At 47.6% G+C, this 19293-nt stretch overlaps 1 protein-coding gene across 1 annotated transcript; it reads right to left on the bottom strand.

The window, feature by feature from the left end:
* Positions 1-2503: 2503 nt before the first annotated feature.
* IRF6 (interferon regulatory factor 6) lies at positions 2504-18565 on the bottom strand. The gene is made up of 9 exons (XM_081121559.1): positions 18367-18565; positions 14391-14474; positions 13645-13821; positions 9461-9665; positions 8335-8463; positions 6610-6783; positions 4935-5327; positions 4125-4243; positions 2504-3505 (listed from the first exon to the last, which is right to left on the bottom strand). The coding sequence occupies exons 3-9, from the start codon at positions 13816-13818 to the stop codon at positions 3281-3283; spliced, it is 1419 nt and encodes a 472-aa protein (XP_080977685.1). The 5' UTR covers positions 13819-13821; positions 14391-14474; positions 18367-18565; the 3' UTR covers positions 2504-3280.
* Between the last annotated feature and the right edge of the window lie 728 nt (positions 18566-19293).

Here is a 19293-nt window from a genome sequence, read left to right as displayed (position 1 = left end):
AAAGGGGACTGCAGGCACCTGCACTGGAGCTTTCACTCCTGGTTCTGCCCTGGCAGAGTCTTCAGACAATGAGATGACTGCAATAAAGATGGGGCCAGCCTGGAAGGAGGACCAGCTCGCAGGCCTCCTGGTCTAATGCTGGTCCTTCCCTCAGGGAGACCAGAAACGAATTTCAGAATTTTTTTCCTTCCCCGTATTTATTTTACCATGGTGCCTACCGATAAATCCCTAAAATGACTGACTTAGTTCCTTCACTGATTCCAACAATATCTGAAAACATACTCCGTTACCAGACAGTAGGCTAAGGGCTTGCAGCAAAGTCCAGAACAAACAGTGCCCACCTTCAGTAAGTTTGTAGACAAGACACAGATGCTGAGCAATTACAAGGGAATTGATGGCTCTGAAAGAGGAAGTTTAGGGTGCTATGGCAACATTGGCCAGAGACCTAACTACCTGCAGGAGGGACCAGCCCAGATCCAACACCAGCCCTCCCTACAGTGGGTTCTTTTGAACTTTGAGGTAACTTTGGTTGGTAGAGTGGACAGTGGAGAAAAAGAAGAGCCGGTGACACCATTTAACTCGTCCCAGTCTTCAGCAAGATGAAGGCGAGGAAGTGAAGACCCAAGGGAGTGTGTGGTTTCACCACCAAAGGAGACAGTAAACTGAGTCTCCAAAACAGAAAGGACACCTGGTATCTATCCAGCAGGACCAGAGCAGGAACACTAAGGGAGCTCAGCAGAGAGCTCTGCATGCAGTCTTCCAGCATCTGAAAAGGATTTAAAGAAAACCCAACTGGGCTCTAGTTAAAACCACATAAAACCACTCATCCATTCCTCTGACATGTTTATAAAGTTTTCATTACAGTCACACACTAAAAGTTTGATGCTTCCTGGCACTTTGGAACACTATTTTCAATACCCGTGGCCGGCTCACATTATCTGGGCCCCAAACCAGTGTGGACTACCTGGCTGTTAGCATCTCACAGAATAAGAGAAAGACCAGCCCAGATTCAACAGTTGCCCTACCCATTTATCTACAGTGAGTTCTTTATCATTTTGAGCTATGCAGACACAGACAGAGGTAGCCAGACATCAAACCAAATCCCTCACTTCACCCACTCAACAAAATAACCAAAAATATAAAGTTTCTATACCTTGTATGTTTCCTGGTCTCTAGAAGCCCAATTTCTGCTCACAGCTGAGCAGCACACATTTACCCAGATTTCTCTTGGTTATGTTTTAGTAACAGCAGATCCTACTAGGTCCCAGAGGACCTAAAACTAGGGCTTAAGCATTCTCAATAAGCTGCCCTAGCTACTTTTGCTCAGTGGTTAGAGCGTCAGCCTGTGGACTGAAGGGTTCCAGGTTCTGTTCCAGCCAAGGGCATGTACCTCAGTTGCAGGCTCAATCCCAGGCCCTGGTTGGGGTACATGCAGGAGGCAACCAATTGATGTGTCTCTCTCACATCGATCTTTCTCTCTCTCCCCCCTTACACTCTCTCCGAAAAGAAATGGAAAAAATATCCTTGGGTGAGAATAAATAAATAAATAAAACAAATCCCACTGCCACCTGTAGTTGAGTTGAGGCTATGGTTTTTGAAATAAAGCTAGCCCAATTTTTCAGCTAGCTCAACTCCGGTAGCAAGTAGGAGGTGGCTTGGGTTTAGGGGTAGCAGACTAGCCATGGGCTTTCTAAATATGGCCCGGCACCAATAGCCATCAGTATTCAAGAGGACTGGGGCTGCTACGAGAGATTAGCGTCATATTTTCCATTTAGGTCTTGAAGTTTAAATCGTGTATGATTTCGTCCTTAAAAAAAAAAAAAAAAGGCAAAAGGTTCAAGGGCCAAGCAAAAGTTAATAGATAAGACCAGTTTGTGGCACCTATACATGCAAAGTTCTGCACCTTAATTATTCACACCCAGCTACCTCCACTAGGGAGACAAGCAGGTTTGTGCTAGGTGAAACTTTTCCAGAAAACACTGCCCAGCCCTTCTTCACCTTGGCCTTAGCACACTTGATACCCTATTTTTCCCAAATGCAAATAACCCAAATGACAGAAAGACTATAATTCTCCCAACAAGGAAGAATTGCTCCTTTTATACTCAGAGGAGTTTTCCTAGATGCTCAGCTCATCCCCAGGTCTTCCTCAGGGAATAAAAAAAGTAAGAGAGAGCTCTGTCCTCTCTGAAGGCTGCCACCAAGTCAAACACTCTCACCTACCCCCCAACACAGTGGGTGCTGAGTGGTGGTAAGGTAAACACCAGCCAACCAATTCTTCCACGGGATCCCTGGGCCTTCTATGTTGACAGCTTCCCTTTAGAAGCTCAATTTATGAGCGTTTACTCCACAGGTGTGACTTTCAGACTTTGGCACCTATTTCTATTTAGATATCAAGTCTGGTTCCTAAGCAACCAGCTGGCTCCCCTCCCTCTCACTTCCCCCATCAGGGAGCCAGCTTACTATACTAGCAGAACAGGTCAAACAGAGATCAATCCTGGACAAATCAGCACTTGAGGGAACTTTAATGAAAGCAAGAAAAAAAAATGTGGTACAAGAACAATTCAGAAGGGTTCTGTTTCAGGCAGTTTTGCCTTGTACAAGTAGAATGAAGTCATCGAGTCGGAGTTTTAAAGCTGGCATTGCCCTGGCCGGTTTGGTTCAGGAATGAACAGTCCCGGGTTTGATTCCAGCCACGGGCATGTACCTCAGTTGCAGATTCAGTCCCTGGCCCCCGTTGGGGCCTGTGCAAGAAGCAACCAATCGATGTGTCACCCTCACATCAATGTTTCTTTCTCTCTCTCTCTTTCTCTCTTTTTCTTTCTCTCCCTCCCTTCCACTCTTTCTGAAAAGCAATGGAAAAAAATATCCTTGGGTGAAGATTAAAAAAAAAAAAAAAAGGAAAGCTGGCATTATTTCAGGCATCATTCAAACCCCTTCACTTTACAGTAATGAAGCTGAAGCCCAAAGGTTAAATGACTTGGTTCAAGGTTGCACATTGAGAGCAAAGCTGTAGCTAGGACCCTAGTGTCCAAACTCCCAGGCCAAATCTCCTTCTACTACATTATACTACCATTGGGATGTTTAAAAAAAGAAAGGGAAAGTATAAAGGGTGATTTTTCCATAAATTAAATCAACTTTGAGAACCAGACATAGCTGGAGAGTCAGAAACTACTAACATTGTTAGAAAGAAAAGAGGTTTAAAAAGCTGGTTAAATCTGAATAATAAAAAATATCCATCTGTACAATATTGTAAAAAAGACAAGGAAGACGGCATTCAGGGTTACTGAGCCGGCAGGGCAGGGGGCAGCTGCATGCTGGGGGGAGGCTGCATGGGCTGCCAGCTTTCCTGGGTCTGAAGGATGCGATACAGCTGCTTCAGCTGGGCAACGATGTTATCTTTGATGTCTGGAGTTGAGATCTGCAGGCGGACACTGCCGCTGTCAAAGGATCGTGTGAAATCGCCGGAAAACATCTCGTAGATCATCCGAGCCACCACCGGAATAACCTGTTTAGGACACAGAGCACACAGGTATCTGCTGAGGAAAAGGTATTTTTAAACAGCAGGTGGGACCCAAGATTGAAGGAAGGACCGGTGAGGCCCTGGGGAAGCCCCCCCACTCTAGATATAGGATATGCCTTCGTCTCTCTGAAACACCCTACTAAGGTTCACTCTAAAAGTTGGTTCAAATGAAGGTAAAGAATCTAGATGTCCCATCGCATCACATACCTAAACAAATAACTGCTTATTACCCCAATTTCATCTACCGCCTGCCTTCTTGTACAAATCCAGGGGCCAAACCCACGTGGCCTTGCTTCTACTTCCTAGAATAAGGTTATGTTCTTAAAAGTAATTCGAAGGTTTTTGTAAAAGAGCTGAAACGGGTCATATCCTGCTAGGTTTCAGCAAGACTCTAATGTCAGTAAGAGAATGAGAGACTAAATGCGTCATCCGTTTTGGGGACCCTGTATTCCCCAGCGTGGACCTACTGTTCAATGTACAGAGCTGGAGGGGATTCAAACCCACACAGGCTGATGGGTCCTCGCTCAAGGCTCTACCTCAGACCTAGGGGCTAAAGCTTTGATAAAAAGGTAAAGAGTTATTTGACACACCCTTATTTCCTCACCTGGACCAGGATGAGTTTCCTTTCCAGGGGTTTCCCATCTGGCCATTCTTCCCCAAAGCATAAGTAGATCTCAAATGGTGGCTGCTTCTCTATCTGTCCTTTCTGGTGGGCAATGAGATCTGCAGAAGGTGGAGAGCAAGTTCGCTGTACTGGGTCATTCCACATCCACTCAGTAAATACCACCCTTTCCGCTATCCTAATATGGTAGCCACTAGCCACAACATGTGCCTATTAAATTTAAGTTAATTAAAGTTAAATAGTTTCTTAGTCACATATACATGCTCAGTAGCCACATGTGGCCAGTGGCTACCATACTGGATAACACAGATACAGAACATTTCCATCATTTCAGAGGACACCACTGAGTTAGACTTGGGGTTCAAACCATATTGTAAAGTTCACAACTCAGCGCTCTCCCTAAATTTGCCTGCTTGAATTCACCATTCAGATATGTTTCAAAGGAGGAGAGCATATGTTTGCTGATTATGATGAACAGGGTCACCTTCCAAAGTTAAGTATAAGCTGGTAGCATTTGGGGGGTAATGATGAGGCTGTTCCCTCTTCTGCCACTAAACGTGCCAAAACCAACCTAAAAATAGCTTCTAAGTACATAGCACTGGAGTGGAACACCCTTCTTTGTTGCCCAGGTCACTTTCATCATTCAAAACCAAGGTTCTCTTCGACCTTCATTTCCTCCAGGAAAATTTTTTTGGCTAAAATCTTTGCAGAGCCAGGGAAGGGGGGAGGGATGGAGGAAGACATATTTCCAGGGACCAGTTCCCACCATCAACCTTCTGAAAAGAGACTCACCACTAAGGAATGTTTCCAGACAAAACAGTTTGACCTTCTTTTGTCTCTCAATCAGGTTGGGAGCAACAAGCGATGGGGCACATGGCCCCGACCAGTACACCTTGCACTGGCACAGCCTGATGGCATAAATGGCGTGACCGCTGACCTCCAGGATCAGTCCTCTGTCCATGACGTCTAGCAGCTTGCTGGTGAACAGCTTCTGCTTCTCGTTGGTGATGTGCTCCGGACCTGGGAACTTGACCTGCTCCAGACTGACGGGACCAAAGAGCTCCTCCTGGTCAGGCATGGGACCCAGGTCCCCATAGAAGAGCCGGCAGCCCTGGGGGTTGCTCACGGTCAAGGTCTGCCCATACTCCTTCCCACGGTACTGAAACTTGATGTCCAGGTCAGTCACTGCAAGGTGAGAGAGGACAGTGAGAGTCCTGCTCTGCTCCTCTGCCTATTTATCCCTAAGACTCATGCAAGTCCATCAAGGCTGAGCCACCTTTCAACCAGCATTCAGGAAGGCCACTGCCATAGTTATCCTTCCTGCAATAAAGGGAGACATCAACATAACCCTGCAACAGTCACTCAAAAGGCTGTCTTGAAGCAAACAGTTCAAAGGTCCATCTATACTCTGTTCAATCACCACACCCTAAGGGCTAGAATTTCTCCAAGCTAAGTTCTGGGTCCTGGTCTCCCCATTTCATATTGAATCTTTGTATCAATAGGCATTGAAGGAGCTAAAAACTAAGGTATCTGGTTTGTGTCATATTTTTGTCTCATTGTTTAAAGAAACCAGAGAAACAAGAAGAAATACCAAGTCATCTTTCTGTTTTAACGCTATCATAAAAAAGACACGGTTCACAGCAAACTAAATCTTCACTCAGCAAGTCTCCCTAAGGTCTTATGAAAGCTATTAGCCTCTTCGACAAAATTCTAGCATTCATTTGCACCCCACCCCAGTCCATGTGTGGATTGAAAGGGAAATGGAACATTGACAATGATTTTTTTTTGTAATAGAATTTTTAAAATTTTTTTATTGATTTGAGAGAGAAAGAGGAAGGGAGAAAAGGGGAGGGGGGAGGGGGGAGAAAGGAGGAGAGAGAGAGAGAGAGAGAGAGAGAGAGAGATTGAGATTGATTTGTTGTTTCACTTATTTATGCATTCATTGGTTGATTCTTATATGTTCCCTGACCAGGGATCAAACCTGCAACCTTGGCATATTGGGATGATGCTCTAACCAACTGAGCCACCTGGCCAGGGCAACAATGATTCTTCATTGAAATAAATTTGTGCCCAATCCAGAAAAAGATTTTTTCCGTGTCCTAAAGCCCCTCAAAATCCAAAAAAACCCTTTACCAAATCCATGGCCATTACTTCTCTATCCCACAACTGGCCTTATCCCCAAATCCCCTAGCCCATCTGATAAGCCCGGGCCTCCCACCCACTTGAGAGGTGAGTAACCTGGAGCTGTAACCAACAGAGTACTCCCACAGGCAATCAGGTACAGACTAATGTTTCTTTACTTCTTCCCTGGTGACTCATCATCAGCTGGCCAAGAACCAGACACAGAAGATACCTGTGGGAAAGGTAGCTATTCTATACAAGGCAAAGAAATGGAAGCAGAAGGCAAGGCAGGGAGGGACTATAATAGGAGCTGAAGGCCCATCAAGAAAGATCAGGGCTCACTTACTTGGAAGAGAGCTGATCCACAGCTCTGGGGAGCTATAGAAGGGCTGTATAGGTGCCTGGGGTACTTCCATCTCCAGAGGTTCCGTTTTGGGCCACACTGCTTCAGGGCTGCAGTTGCCCACACTGCAGTTGCTTACACTACAGTTGCCCACACTGGCTGGTGCCATGGGAGAACCTAGAACAGAAGGATGTGGGTGAGCAGGCAGGGGTACCACACATGCACAGCGCCTGGTCTGAGGCTCTCAAACCCAACAAAGTCAACAGAGCAGAGTCAGACACTGGACCATGACTCAGTGGGGCAGCCCGTCACGATTCCCACAGCCAACACAGGAAGAAACACGTTTCCCCTGCTTATGGGGAAACTGATCATATTGGTTCTCCCATAAACTCATAGTTATGAAAACCTGTGTTTGCTGAAGGTTAACAGAGGGGTGAGTCTTCTCTGGGGTTAAATTAGTATGGGCATGTATGAGAGGTTCTCTGTTGTAAAATTTGAACCCTGCAATTAAATAGAATCTGATTGTCTTTCATAAAATGGACCCAACGGAATTAGTTAATTAGCTTTGAGTAAGTGTTAGTTTAAAAAATTTCATTAAAAACAAATACTTTTACATGCATTAAACATGTGGAAGGATACTCAAGGACCTGGAAAGATCTGCCTCCTCCAGCAGAGGAACTGGGAGGTTCAGGGACAGGATAGAAGGAAAACCTTTCCACTGATTACCTTTCCATACCATTATGAATTTTAAATCATGTGAGAGTATTATTTATTCAAAAGTATTCAATTAAAGCTCTTTTTAAAAAGAATTTTTAAAAAACCATCCTATTTCCCTGCTATTGGCAAAGTTGGCTCACTCCAAAGTCTACAGATTTCTCCTCCTAGCCTCACCTCTTAGGCATCTATTCTTCAACAATTCTTCTTCCTCTGCCCCAACAGCTCTGAAATCACACAGGTTAATGTTTCTTGGACCCTTTCTGTACAAGTCTGGTTAAATCTATGTCCCCATTTTACTTTCTTGTTTTTAATATATGTCAACTATCTTCCCCAAAAGGATCCAAGGATCCAAGTACCTCATTTGACCCATAGCAGCCAGATGGAACTAGAAAGGCAGTGAAAAGCTGCTCAACTGAATGCACGTCAAGGAGCATTTCAGTGGGCAGTTCAAGCAAAGATACTGCAAGGGTGCAGTTCGCCTTGTGTTCAAGTATCCTCAGAATGTACAATGAGAGGTGCAGCCCCTGCTCTGTCACACAGTGACCTTCCAACCTCTCAACTCATTTTTCCTGGGAAGCTGAATTCAAAAAGTCCACAAAAGAAAAGTCTCTTGCAGATAAATTATATCAGAGCCTAGAACTGAGAGCTGTAGAACCCACAAGTTCCCATCACACAGCCTTAGCAGAGTAGACCCTGTTAAGGAAGTGACACAAAATTTATACTGAGGGATAGAGCAGAAGAGTTTGCCTAGAATTTATGAAAATGATGCCTACAACTTGGCCTGAAGGAAATCAGCAAAATGTATAAAAGTTTATGTGCTTGCATGTGGGACTGGGAATGAACAACCGGGCCAGCAGAGTTCCCTTGCCTATGACCCCTACTTGCTAACAGACCAGCAGCCTGGCCACAGGGCTTTGGCCACTGCTCCCAGTGCAGTGGTGGCGGAGGGGTCAGCAGTAGCAAGGTCAAAGCCTTCCTCAACCTTCTGGACCACCCATCAGCCCTACTCACCATTGATGTTCAGGAAGGGAAAGGTGTCCTGGATGGGAACATGGTGCTGTGACTGATCCAGCTCATCTTCTTCATCATCATCATCAACATCATTATCCTTTTCATCCCAAGGAGCAGATCCAGTGGATCCTACCAAGAAACAGACACACAGCCTGCAAGTGAACCCCTCAGGCTGCACCGTTACCCCTGCAGCTGACCCGCTGCACAAGCTAGCACGGAGGGTCTGCGGGTTCAGTGTGCACCCTCAGCGCCCTCACCAAGAAGAGTGGGAGCTGAGGGTGTGTTGATCCCTGGTTTCACCTCTTTCCAAAAACCCTGATGTAAGCTCTTTTCCCCACCCCCATTCAGGAGCTACAAACCCTACTCCCTTCTCCAGAAATCTCTTGATTTGTACTGTAACCCTCTTCCTACACATTAGCACCCCTTTTAAGGGCTTAAGGACACCAACTTCTCTCTTTTATAATCTTAATGTGAGGACAGACCCTTCCCTTGTGGCAGAGCCTCACAAATCAAAATGATCTGGCTTTTAGTCAGTTCTCGTTAAGGATTGGCTAAACAGGAGGAGCAGGTGGCATTCTCCTAGGAAAAGTACCCTACACTTAAATGATCACTCACCACGATATTTATAAAGAGAACTTAAGGGTTTTTACATGTTAATGCCGATGATTCTCACAATAGCACTTGAACTAGGCAGGAAAAATAAGCGCTCACATCTTACAGCTGAAGAATCTGAGACTCACTAGGTCAAATGCCTTGAGTCAATGTCCCACAAGTAGTGAAGTGATACGAACCAGGTTTAGAACCCAAACCTTCTAAGTTTTAATTCTTCCTTCTTCTAACTACCTGGCCTCCCCTCTTAGTGTTGAATCCCAAAAGAAGTTATTTTTTCAGTAGAAACCTATATGCGCCCTAAGCAATCATGCTAGTGTCTATTTCCCTAAGGGAGCAAGAAGATTTTGCTGAGTTTACATCTTCTGTTCCCTGGGTCCTTCCTAGGGAAAGGCTTTCTTGCTTTACCAGTCCTAACTGCAATAAGCCAGGCAATTTTGAAGTAGACTATCTCTTTAAGAGTCCAGCCTAGAACTTAGCATATGATCCACCTTCTCCCCAGCAGCTGGGGCCTCACCTGGGTTAATGATCGAGCCCTGGGGCTGGGGGATGTCACACACTTGATATATCTTCACTGGGTTCATGGGCACCTCCTTGGTGCCATCATACATCAGGTTGAATTCCCTGCTCTTGTTCAGAGCACAGCGGAGCTGGGCCTTCCATTTGGCAGGGTCAGGGTCATCCACCCCTTCCTGGTACTTCCCTGTCTCCACAGCCCAGGCCTGAGGAATAGGAAACTGCAGTGAGTGCCTACTGATGCCCAGAAACGCTGCAAAGTGCCCACCCTCTCTCATACACACACGCACACACCCCTGCTGACTGCCCCACCATCCCAACCCCAATCTACAGGGACCGCAGCAGGAAACACCACGCTCAGGACCAGGCCAGGCAGGGCCTACGGGAAATTAAGCCATGTACAAACATAGTCTTTGAAAAGAGGAGCCTAATCTCGAGAGTTAGTGCCAGCACCGCCAGTCAAGACCACCACGATGGCTATAATGAAGGGTTGAAAATAAAGAAAAGTATAGAAAAAATATACTCCAAAACGCTAGAGTAACTTCGGATAGCAGGATTTCCAGTAAAAAAAAAAAATTGGGGGAGGGGATCTAAAGCCCCAAAAGTTTTTTTTTTGGCTGACTTGTTTTTTGACATGAATTACTCATCTAATAATAAGGCAAAGGGAGATGGCATATGGTATAAAGAATTTGGCTTTGCTGCTCCCTCCACCTTCAATCTTCAATCTGATGCATAAATAACTGTAGAAATCAAGTGACTTTAGGAGGGACAGGAGGACAGGAAGCACTCTGGAGGTTCAGCTTACCTCAGCTTATGGCTGAAGGCCTCAGGTCCTAATAGACCCATAGCCCCTGCCTTTCCCCATTTCCTCAAACTCCCACTCCACTGGAAGCATTTGCTGGAAACACCAGTGGCTGGTGGCATTGGCTAAAACCACTTTGGCTCCTCTCTGGTTCCTCCTTCTAGGTCTAACAGGCATTTACATTTGTGCTCACAGGACATCCACGCTCCCCCACCGCTAACGTATTCTCAGATCTCCGTGCTTTCTCCAGGAGCCTAGCATATGTTCTGATGCAGAAAGGGGGGATAGCGTTAGCAGGGTGCTCACGTTCAGGAAGCGCATACTAACTTGCTCGCGCTGACAGGACATATCACTCGTCCAGTCCCAACCCTCCACCTCTGTTCCTGACCAAAGACTTCTTCCTCCGGCTGAAATGCAGTTTTTCTGCCCCATCCTTTGAGATCTCTGATCGACTTCAGGCACTCCCAGCAGAGCCTCACAATCGAGAGGAAGTTTCTTCCAAGAGCTAATCTAAATCCCTCTCCTCTAGTTCAGCCTCACTTCTCGCCATCTTCTCCAGACTTGGGAGCTCCTCCATTTGTTAAGAAGTAGAAGATGAAGAGATTTGACAGAGTTGTGCTGCCCCAGGTGGCTTGGCAGGCACCATTCCATCCAACTCCTATCGAGGGTTTCAACTTCACCGGCCCCTGGTGTCTGACAAGCACACCTCCAGCTGTGTCTCATGCTACCTGGCCTCACCTGTGTCCCTGTTTATCTGATCCTCTGTGCCCACTCCCATTCTGACCCCACCCAATGGGCTTGGGCTGTGCTGACTTTGGCTCGGGTCTGCAAATTTCTGTGGCTCCCTAAATCCCTACCCCTCCGTGGAGAACAGCCAGACTAACCCAGAACCACAGCCCCAGTCTTGCTGCTCGCAGCAGAGCTATTCCCGAGGGCCCATGCAGATGGCATTGAGGTGCCCATTCTGATGCAGCAGAAGGTAGCGCCCAACACATGGCCATCATTGTAATTTATAAATATCACTTGTTCAAACCCACTCTGAGTCATGCTTCTGAGATTCTGGTTACTGTACAGGTCCCTATTTCTCTTCCTAAAATGGAAATAATCCCTGCATTTTTATAGTAATTTATGAGTCCCTTCCCATACATTCTTCCATTCAATTTTCACAATAGTCTGGTGAGGCAAGCAAGACTGGGCTCATGCCCATTTTACTGAAGGGGAATCTAAAGCCCAAAGAGATTATGTAACTTGCTCAAGACCACACATGCAATTGATGGTAGCAGGACCTGAAGCCAGGTCTCCCATTCCTAGTCAAAAGGGGCAGTGTGGGAATGTGGGAGCAGATAGGTCTGGGTTCAAATCATGATCCCACCACGTCTTGGCAGTGTGATTTTGGCAAGTTACTTAGCCCCTTGGAGACTTAGCTTCTGCATCTACAACATGACAGTAAATTCCCTTACGGAGCTGTCAAGAATTAAAGGATATAATGGACATAGGGTGTGGACCAGGCACCCACTTAACGCTAGTGCCCCCACGCCTACCCCACAATCCTGTCAAAGGCTGGTCAGAGCTTTGGGCCTGTGAAAGCAACCTCACTCTTCTCCTAACTTCCAAGGCTCTCCCTTAGCATTCTGAAAACAGATACACAGATAGAAATAAGCCAAAGCAGCTTCCCACAGCCACCTTTTCCTCAAGCCCTAAGCATGCAGATCGCTCTCCTGAGTGGGGCTTCCAGGAACCAGCCTCTTCCTCCATGGCCAGCCACCACCAGACACTTCAACAGAAACCCAATTTCAGACCAGCTGGGCAGGGCAGGCCCATTTCCCCTCTGTACCAACTCAAATGTTGGTGCTTGTTTACGGACATTTTCCTAGCCCTTTTATGTCATTATCTAATTTAACTTAACTTTTTAAAAATATGTCTTTATTGATTTCAGAGAGAGGAAGGGAGAGGGAGAGACAGAAACATCAATGATGAGAGTCATTGATTGGCTGCCTCCTGCATGTATCCTATTAGGGGACCCAAAACCTGGGGATGTGCCCTGACCCAGAATCAAACCGTGATCACTTGGATCATAGGTCGATGCTCAGCTGTTGAGCCATACCAGCCGGGCTCATTATTTAATTTTAAATTAAGTGCTCGTTTACTTTGTAAGTAATCTCAGGCCGATTTTCTCTCTGCCTCTTGTCTCTACACTTGACATGACTGAGTCAGGTGGGAAACATCTCCAGGATGGCTCTGCATTGAGATGTGAGCCCACCTTTCCTGATCCAGTCTCAGCAAGATTTTGCCAGGCCCACGGTAGAGACTGGATTTCACTTCTGACCTGCAGCTTACAGTCAGGAAAAAAGGGATGAACTCACTTATTGGTGCCTTGGGGGTGCAGTAACGAAAGCCACTCATGAGCTGGGAGACTGACCCACATAGAGAAGTTGGTCTGGAGATGAGGTGCAGGCTACCAAGTTACCGACCACATCATACCTTTTCCCACAAGCAGCTTCTCACCAACTTCTGTCTACATCTAGCTCTGATTTCACTTAACTTTTGTAAAATTCCAGGTGGTTAAAACTTGTTTTCAGTTAAGTAAAATTACTCTCATATCATAGCTATTTTTTGTTATTTTAATGTAGTTTTAATTTTTTTTTATTTTTAAATTATTTTTCAATTACAGTTGACGTACAATATTATGTTAGTTTCAGGTATACAACATAGTGATTTGATATGTATGTAATTTACAAAGTGACCCCCTTGGTAAGTCTAGTACCCATCTGACACCATGCATAGTTATTACAATATTATTGACTATATCCCCTATGTGGCTTTTTATTTTAAGAAACCATATTTGTATAATAAAAACATAATGAATCACCTTTAATTTTTAAGTGGAGGTATGGATGGGGCAAAATATCTTAATATCAAAATAAAAACTTGCAGAGGGCTCTCTACACGGTCCTACAGACTCTGTTAGGAGCCTGCTGACACTCGGTTCTACCTTGGTCTGAGGAGCCATCCCCAGGCCCGAATCCCTTTCTTCAGAGAAAGAGCCCTGAGTGAATGAAGAGGAGGAATTAACTGCTGACACTTGGGAGCTTCTGGAACAACTCACAGGAGTCTGGCCAACTTTACCTGCAATCCCTCGGAATGCAAATTGAGAACCTTCGACCAGTGGGAAAGAATAAATGACCTCAACCACTAGAGACGTGCCCCAACAAGAGATTACTCTGTCTGCTAAGTTTGGGAACCCCCATCATAAAGACTGTTGCATCAGCATTTTGGATATAGTATATTCCTCGTGTCAAAAGAGAACACAGAACAGAGCATAAATGCCAAAAGGTCTGAGGGAACTGGAAAAATGTTTCAAGTCACATGGAAAGGTCCTTTACCTTAAAAATGGTGTTTTCCTCCTCCTGTTGGGGGCTATGCCGGGTGGCATGTTTCCAGGGAATCTGGAAGCGTTTGGAGTCCCTGTGCAGCCAGATGAGCCCAGGGTACAGGCCGCTATCCACCTGGGCCACCAGCCAGGGCTTCAGCCGAACTCTGCGGGGGTGGAGGGCCATGATCTGGGTGGGGGAGGGGGCAGAAATGGGGAGAGCAGGAGAATTAGGCCGGTCGCTGGGAATTTTTCCCAGCCACTGTTCCCTTATGATAGAGCTACAGTTTCATTAGATTACAGCAAAGAAACTAAATATGGGAATAAACTGTGCCAGGTGGGGAAGGAAAGAAAAGAGGTTATAAGGTTCCTTTGATTCTAATTCCAAAGCCATTTATACTCCATGCTCCAGCCAAATCAGACTGATCATGAAGTAGATCACATTTCTTCTTTTTAAATCCTGAAGCAGAAAAATGAAAAGATGATGTCATCTCTGCTGGAACACAGTCCTTCTTGAAGTACCAAGGGCTTTGGAAGAGAAGGGAAATCGCTCTTTTCAAACTCATCTCAGGAGAGGGAGGAAAAATACTTATGGAAACAATAGGAATGTGGGCAAGACCCTGAAGCACGCTCTCTTTTTAGGCAAGAAAACTAAAGATAAATGGGAATATTTTAGTAAGAAATGACACCATCGTTGTGAGAGAGAAGTAGGCTGGGGGATGGGGAGGAGGGGTCCCAGTTCCAAAGTCCTCAACTTACGTAGATGAGCTGGTAGTGTGTCCACCAGGATCTGAAGAGCTGGGCCTCGAGTCAGCTGTCCTTTCCCTGGGCCTACCAAAGATTCTGTACCAAGAAAAAGGGGACTGACTTGGTTATCACAGAAAAATCCAGTGTGTGAGAGAAGACTTGGGGATGCTGGGGAAAAAGGCTCTGAGAACCCTGACCTGCAGCTGAGTCTGGTCAGGCTCAGAAGCCCTAGAATAATGGAATACCACTGTCCCTAACCCTAGAGTACTAAAGACAGTGCCTGTCCTGTTAGGACAGCCTCCTTACGTGGGTCTGTTTAATTCCCCAAAGAGGCTGAAGGGAACTGATTGGTTGCAGGAACCAGCTTGGGTAAAGTCTATAATTGATTCTCATAAAAATGCCCAGGCATAGCAGATAACATTCAAGCCAGCCCACATGCACAACAGGTAACAAAGCCTTGACAGGATTGTGGATTGCGTGCCGAAGGAAAAGCCAGTCACTGGAGAATTATTTGCCTGGGATGTTGTGCTTAGATTTTCTTTCTTGGTGTTCTTATTTTACTTGGTTTTTACTTAAGATGAGAAAGAAACGCCTGAAAAATAGCATTCATTCAACAAATAGTTGGTCATCAGCTATTGTGTATCAGGCACTATGCCAGTTACTCAACACTAAAGCTCAATGTTCTCATCAGACTCTTTCCCGAAGAAATCCACATTAGAACCGCTCAAGCCCCACAAAGACCAGAGGAGGAAAGGAAGACAAATAAGTCACCTTCCTACCCAAAAAGACCCCTACCTGGATCCCGGTTCAGAAACCAAACTAGTTGAGTCAGCGAAAGGCTCCCATTCCGAGGAGCTTAGCTGAGGGGCTGGCCACCCGAACACCACTTCTCTCCCCAGCCAGACTTCCATCCAACGGGGAAAACCCAAACCCAACTCAGCCCCTGGCACTTTAAGAGCAAGGCAAGACCTGCACTCACCTGAGCCTTCTGACCCAGTTACCAACTCCTGCAACTGAAACCTTCCCCCTGGGAGCACAGCTCAGTGGGCAGGTGAGGTTGGTTGGCATGCAGAGTTCAAGTGCCCCCCGCCCCCTGGTCTTGGCCTTGGTTTAGGTTGTTTTGCAGGGAAGCAAGACAAGCCATTAAAACACAGAGACCAGTTACCTAATAAGGAGAACACATTCTCCCAAGGGCAACTTCTACCTTCTCCTCAGCCCTAGCCTACTGGGCGGGGGAGGGGGCAAGGGAAGGTTGAAAGGAATAGAAAAGTGGGTAGCCAGCCAGTCAACCCAGAGAGGGGCTTTTGAGAATTTATATTGCAATGCGTTTAAGTCCTGTGTCTGGGCCTGTCTGATGTGTGCAATCCACCTCTTGATGGATCGTGGACTTTGAAGAAAAGTATTTATTCTAGTTGATCCACACAGCCCATGAAGAAAAAAATTAAGGCAACCAGGCCAACACAAGGAACTGCACGTAGTAATGGGAAAGGAGAAGCAGCCACCCATGGAGATCGGTGATTAAGATCTAGAGGCCTGGGTTCTAAGCGTTCTCCCAAGATGGCAGTACCCATGAGCAACCCGCCCCAGCCTGCCCTCCTCCATGCCCGCCCCACCTCCATCGCTGCTAACCAGCCTCTCCACCTTCTGAAAGTCAGCCAAGATCTCCCCCCACCTGCCGCCCGGTAACTAAGACTTAAAACAGGCGGAGAGGGAAAAACTGGAAGCAACCAAATAACAGAGGAGAAGCTAATTACACATTCACAGGCTGCAGGACTGAGCAGCCATTAACGACAGGGCATCTGAAGAATTTTTATTGGATTGGGGAAAATGTTTACAGTATGGAGTTAAGGGGGGAAATGCTGCATATACTATTGACTGTAGAGTAGTATCTCCACCTTGTAACATAACATGCACTTGGGTGCGTATCCACATACACACAGAATTTCAAAAAGAGAAAGAAAGAATGCACCAGTGCACCAAGATGTTCGCAGTGGTTACCTGGATATAGGATTATGAGTGAATTTTATACTTGCCTATATACTTTTTATATATGATTCATCTTGTCCCGCAATGACATGTTTCGATTTATAATTTAAAAAAAAACAAAAAACTACTAGTATGTATGTATACTTTTTGAACCAGAGGAAGCTAAGACATTTCTTGGCCACTGGAAGGTATAAAAGATGATGGCCTTCAACTTGATGAGACCATGGCAACAACCCTTTATATCTACGCAGGCTTCGCAGTTTTTACATGCGTTTTTACTTAATGTGTCTGATTTCATTTTCATGGTCTGGACTTGGTATTATCCGTATCCCCCAAAATAGCTGGGTTAATTGAGACACAGAAAACTTAAGTGCTTTGTCTGGGGCCTGGATTCAACACTTCTGAGTCAGAGTGTGCTGTACCAAATCCTGCCACTGCGCCCTGCCATCCCAGTCCCCTCCTTCTTCTACGCACTGAGTAAACCAAAAACACCAACAAAGATGCCAGCAGCATGGAGGGCCGATGAAGTGGTTGGGAGGAGACTGCATGACACCCATCTCCAAACACACCTAAATCAGAGTTCTCGTTCAAAACACTCTCACCACCCAAATCCCAATGCCCACAGAACAACTTTTGGCCTGGTTGAACTCAGTCCTGGTATCTCTAACTGCCATCGCGGCGAAATTCAAGGCCTGTGTCTCCAACGTGCATTTAACCAGACAAAGAACAGAGATGCTAACCCACCCCCTCCCCTCACAATGGGCACTGAGCAGGCACACTTTCAACCTCCGCAAGGCACTAGTCGTGCTCCCTCATACCCCCACTCCAAAGGGCAAGTCCTCTATAAACAGCCCACTGCCACCTCTGCAGCTCCTGCCCAGACAGGTTTCCAGGGGCACAGCTACCCCAAAGCTGAGACTTGGCTGTCAGTGGTTTTCCGCGGAGTAAAACACACCGCTGTTTCTTGCAGACAGGCCTCAGTGGTGGTCCTGTTTTTCCCTAGCCTCCTGGAGGGAACTGAAATGCCAACCTCCCGGTTCCCAGTCTTTCCTCCCTTAGGTTAGCACTGCTCAGGGGTAAATTCTGGTCAAATTCCCGTGCCCTTCCTCTCCGCGGGACTGAACTTGGGGGCCGGCGAGGGGGAAAGTGCCGGGTACTGGGTGCTGCTGACCTGCACTCCTTATACATATGTTAAACCCTAAACAACTCTCCTGGTTCCACACCCGCTTTCACCAGCTGACTCAAGTGCCTTCTCCCTCTCCCTTCCCTGGCTTCCACTTTTGACATCCAGCAAGAGCAGGGCTGGGGTAGGGATGCCCCCTTTACCACCAAGCAGCTCCCTCTACAGTGTGGCACCCCGGGCCTCCCTTCCAGCCAGGCCTGGGAGGCTTTCCACATTCTCCACACCACCAGCCCTCCAGCCCCGACAGAAGAAGAGGGCCTCACCCCCAAGCCACCACGCCCCGCGCCACCCTCCCAGCACCTAGCTTGGCCACTTGGAAATCCACTGGCGTTTCCCAGGGCGGGGGCCTGACTGTGCTAAAGAAATTCAGGGAGAGAAAACAAACTGGCTAAAGCTCTTGGTCTCCCCCACCCCCAGTTTCCCCAAACACCCACCAGCACCAAGGGCCAGCGGGCCTGGGAATTCCCCTCCTGGGCAACACAGAGGCCGGCGGCCCGGCGAGACTAAAGGGGTGGAGACGCCTTAGCACCCTCCGACGGTGGGTGGGTAGGAGCCGAGAGCAGGCTGGTTGGGAGGGGAGAGAGAGGGAGTCGACAGAGTCGGGAGCGCCCGGCGCTGCGGGGCTAGGACACCCCAAAAGCCACCTGGAGAAGGTCGACAGGCAGCCAGCCCCACGGGGTATCCCCCCCAAAAAATCAGATGTCCCGAAGCGAGTTTTCCTAACGCCACGAACTCAAGAGCAGATCTTTCTCCACCAGCGGGCGTGTCCCTCCCAACCCTCCCCCCCCCCAAATTAGCCTCCAGAAGTTGGCTCCCCACCTTTCCTCAATCCGGCTACCAGAAGCGCACGTCCCTCCGAACCATGTCCCCGGTTGAGATCGCCAGTCGCCGCCGCGCTCCCCGCCGGGTCGGGAAAGGAGCACCTGGCTGCGCGCAGGTAGGGAGTGCGGGCTCCGCTCCGGGTCCCGCACCGGCCCTTACCTGCTCCGCCCAGGTGCGCCCAGCTCACGTCAGCGCCTCGCCCTGGACGCCGCGGGCCCCTCGGCCACCTGGCCACGCCCCCCAGGTGTGGCCACACCCCCCGCGCCCGGGATTGGCGGGTTGCGAGAAATAGGAAACTGTTCCTGGGAGGCCCCGCCCCGCCGCTGGCCGGGCAGAGAGTGTCCAGACCCCCGGTCACGCCTGGTGCCCCGGGCGCTGGTGGTCTGGGGGACAGGAACCGCCTGGGAGGTCAGCTCTAAGTCTGGGGGTTCCCACCGCTCCTTCAGGCCCCGTAATTACCCTGCGGTATGGAGACTGTTACCCATACATAAAGGTTGAGAGATTCTGGGCTGGCCCTAGGCCTGTGGGCCTGGGGAAGCAGAATGTGGGGGCTCCTGGTCTCTTCTAGGGGAAGCCCTGTGGCTTTCAGAGCAGGATTTCTTCCTTTACTCTGCCTCTTACCTGGGTGACCCTGGCTAAGTTACTTAGTGTCAGTTTCTTCATCTATTCAGTCACTCTGGGGTAAAGATGAAAAGCATGGCCTCTGCAGATCCGCACCCCAATTGTTTACCTCATTTCAAAGTACTGGGGTTCAAACCCCAACTCCATCAGTTACTACAGACTTGGGAAAGTGTGTAAGCTATCTGGACCTCAGTGTCTTATCTGAGGTAGAACAAGGTAAACAATGGCCCCCACCTCCAAGGGGTATTGTGGGGATTCAACAAGTTACTTGCTCTAAAGCGATTGGAGCAGTGTTTGGCACTT

This window comes from Miniopterus schreibersii (assembly GCF_964146895.1).
Source record: "Miniopterus schreibersii genome assembly, chromosome: 19".
Lineage (NCBI taxonomy): Eukaryota > Metazoa > Chordata > Mammalia > Chiroptera > Miniopteridae > Miniopterus > Miniopterus schreibersii.
Note: the sequence above shows the minus strand (reverse complement) of the source record. Positions and strands in the feature narration are given on the sequence as shown.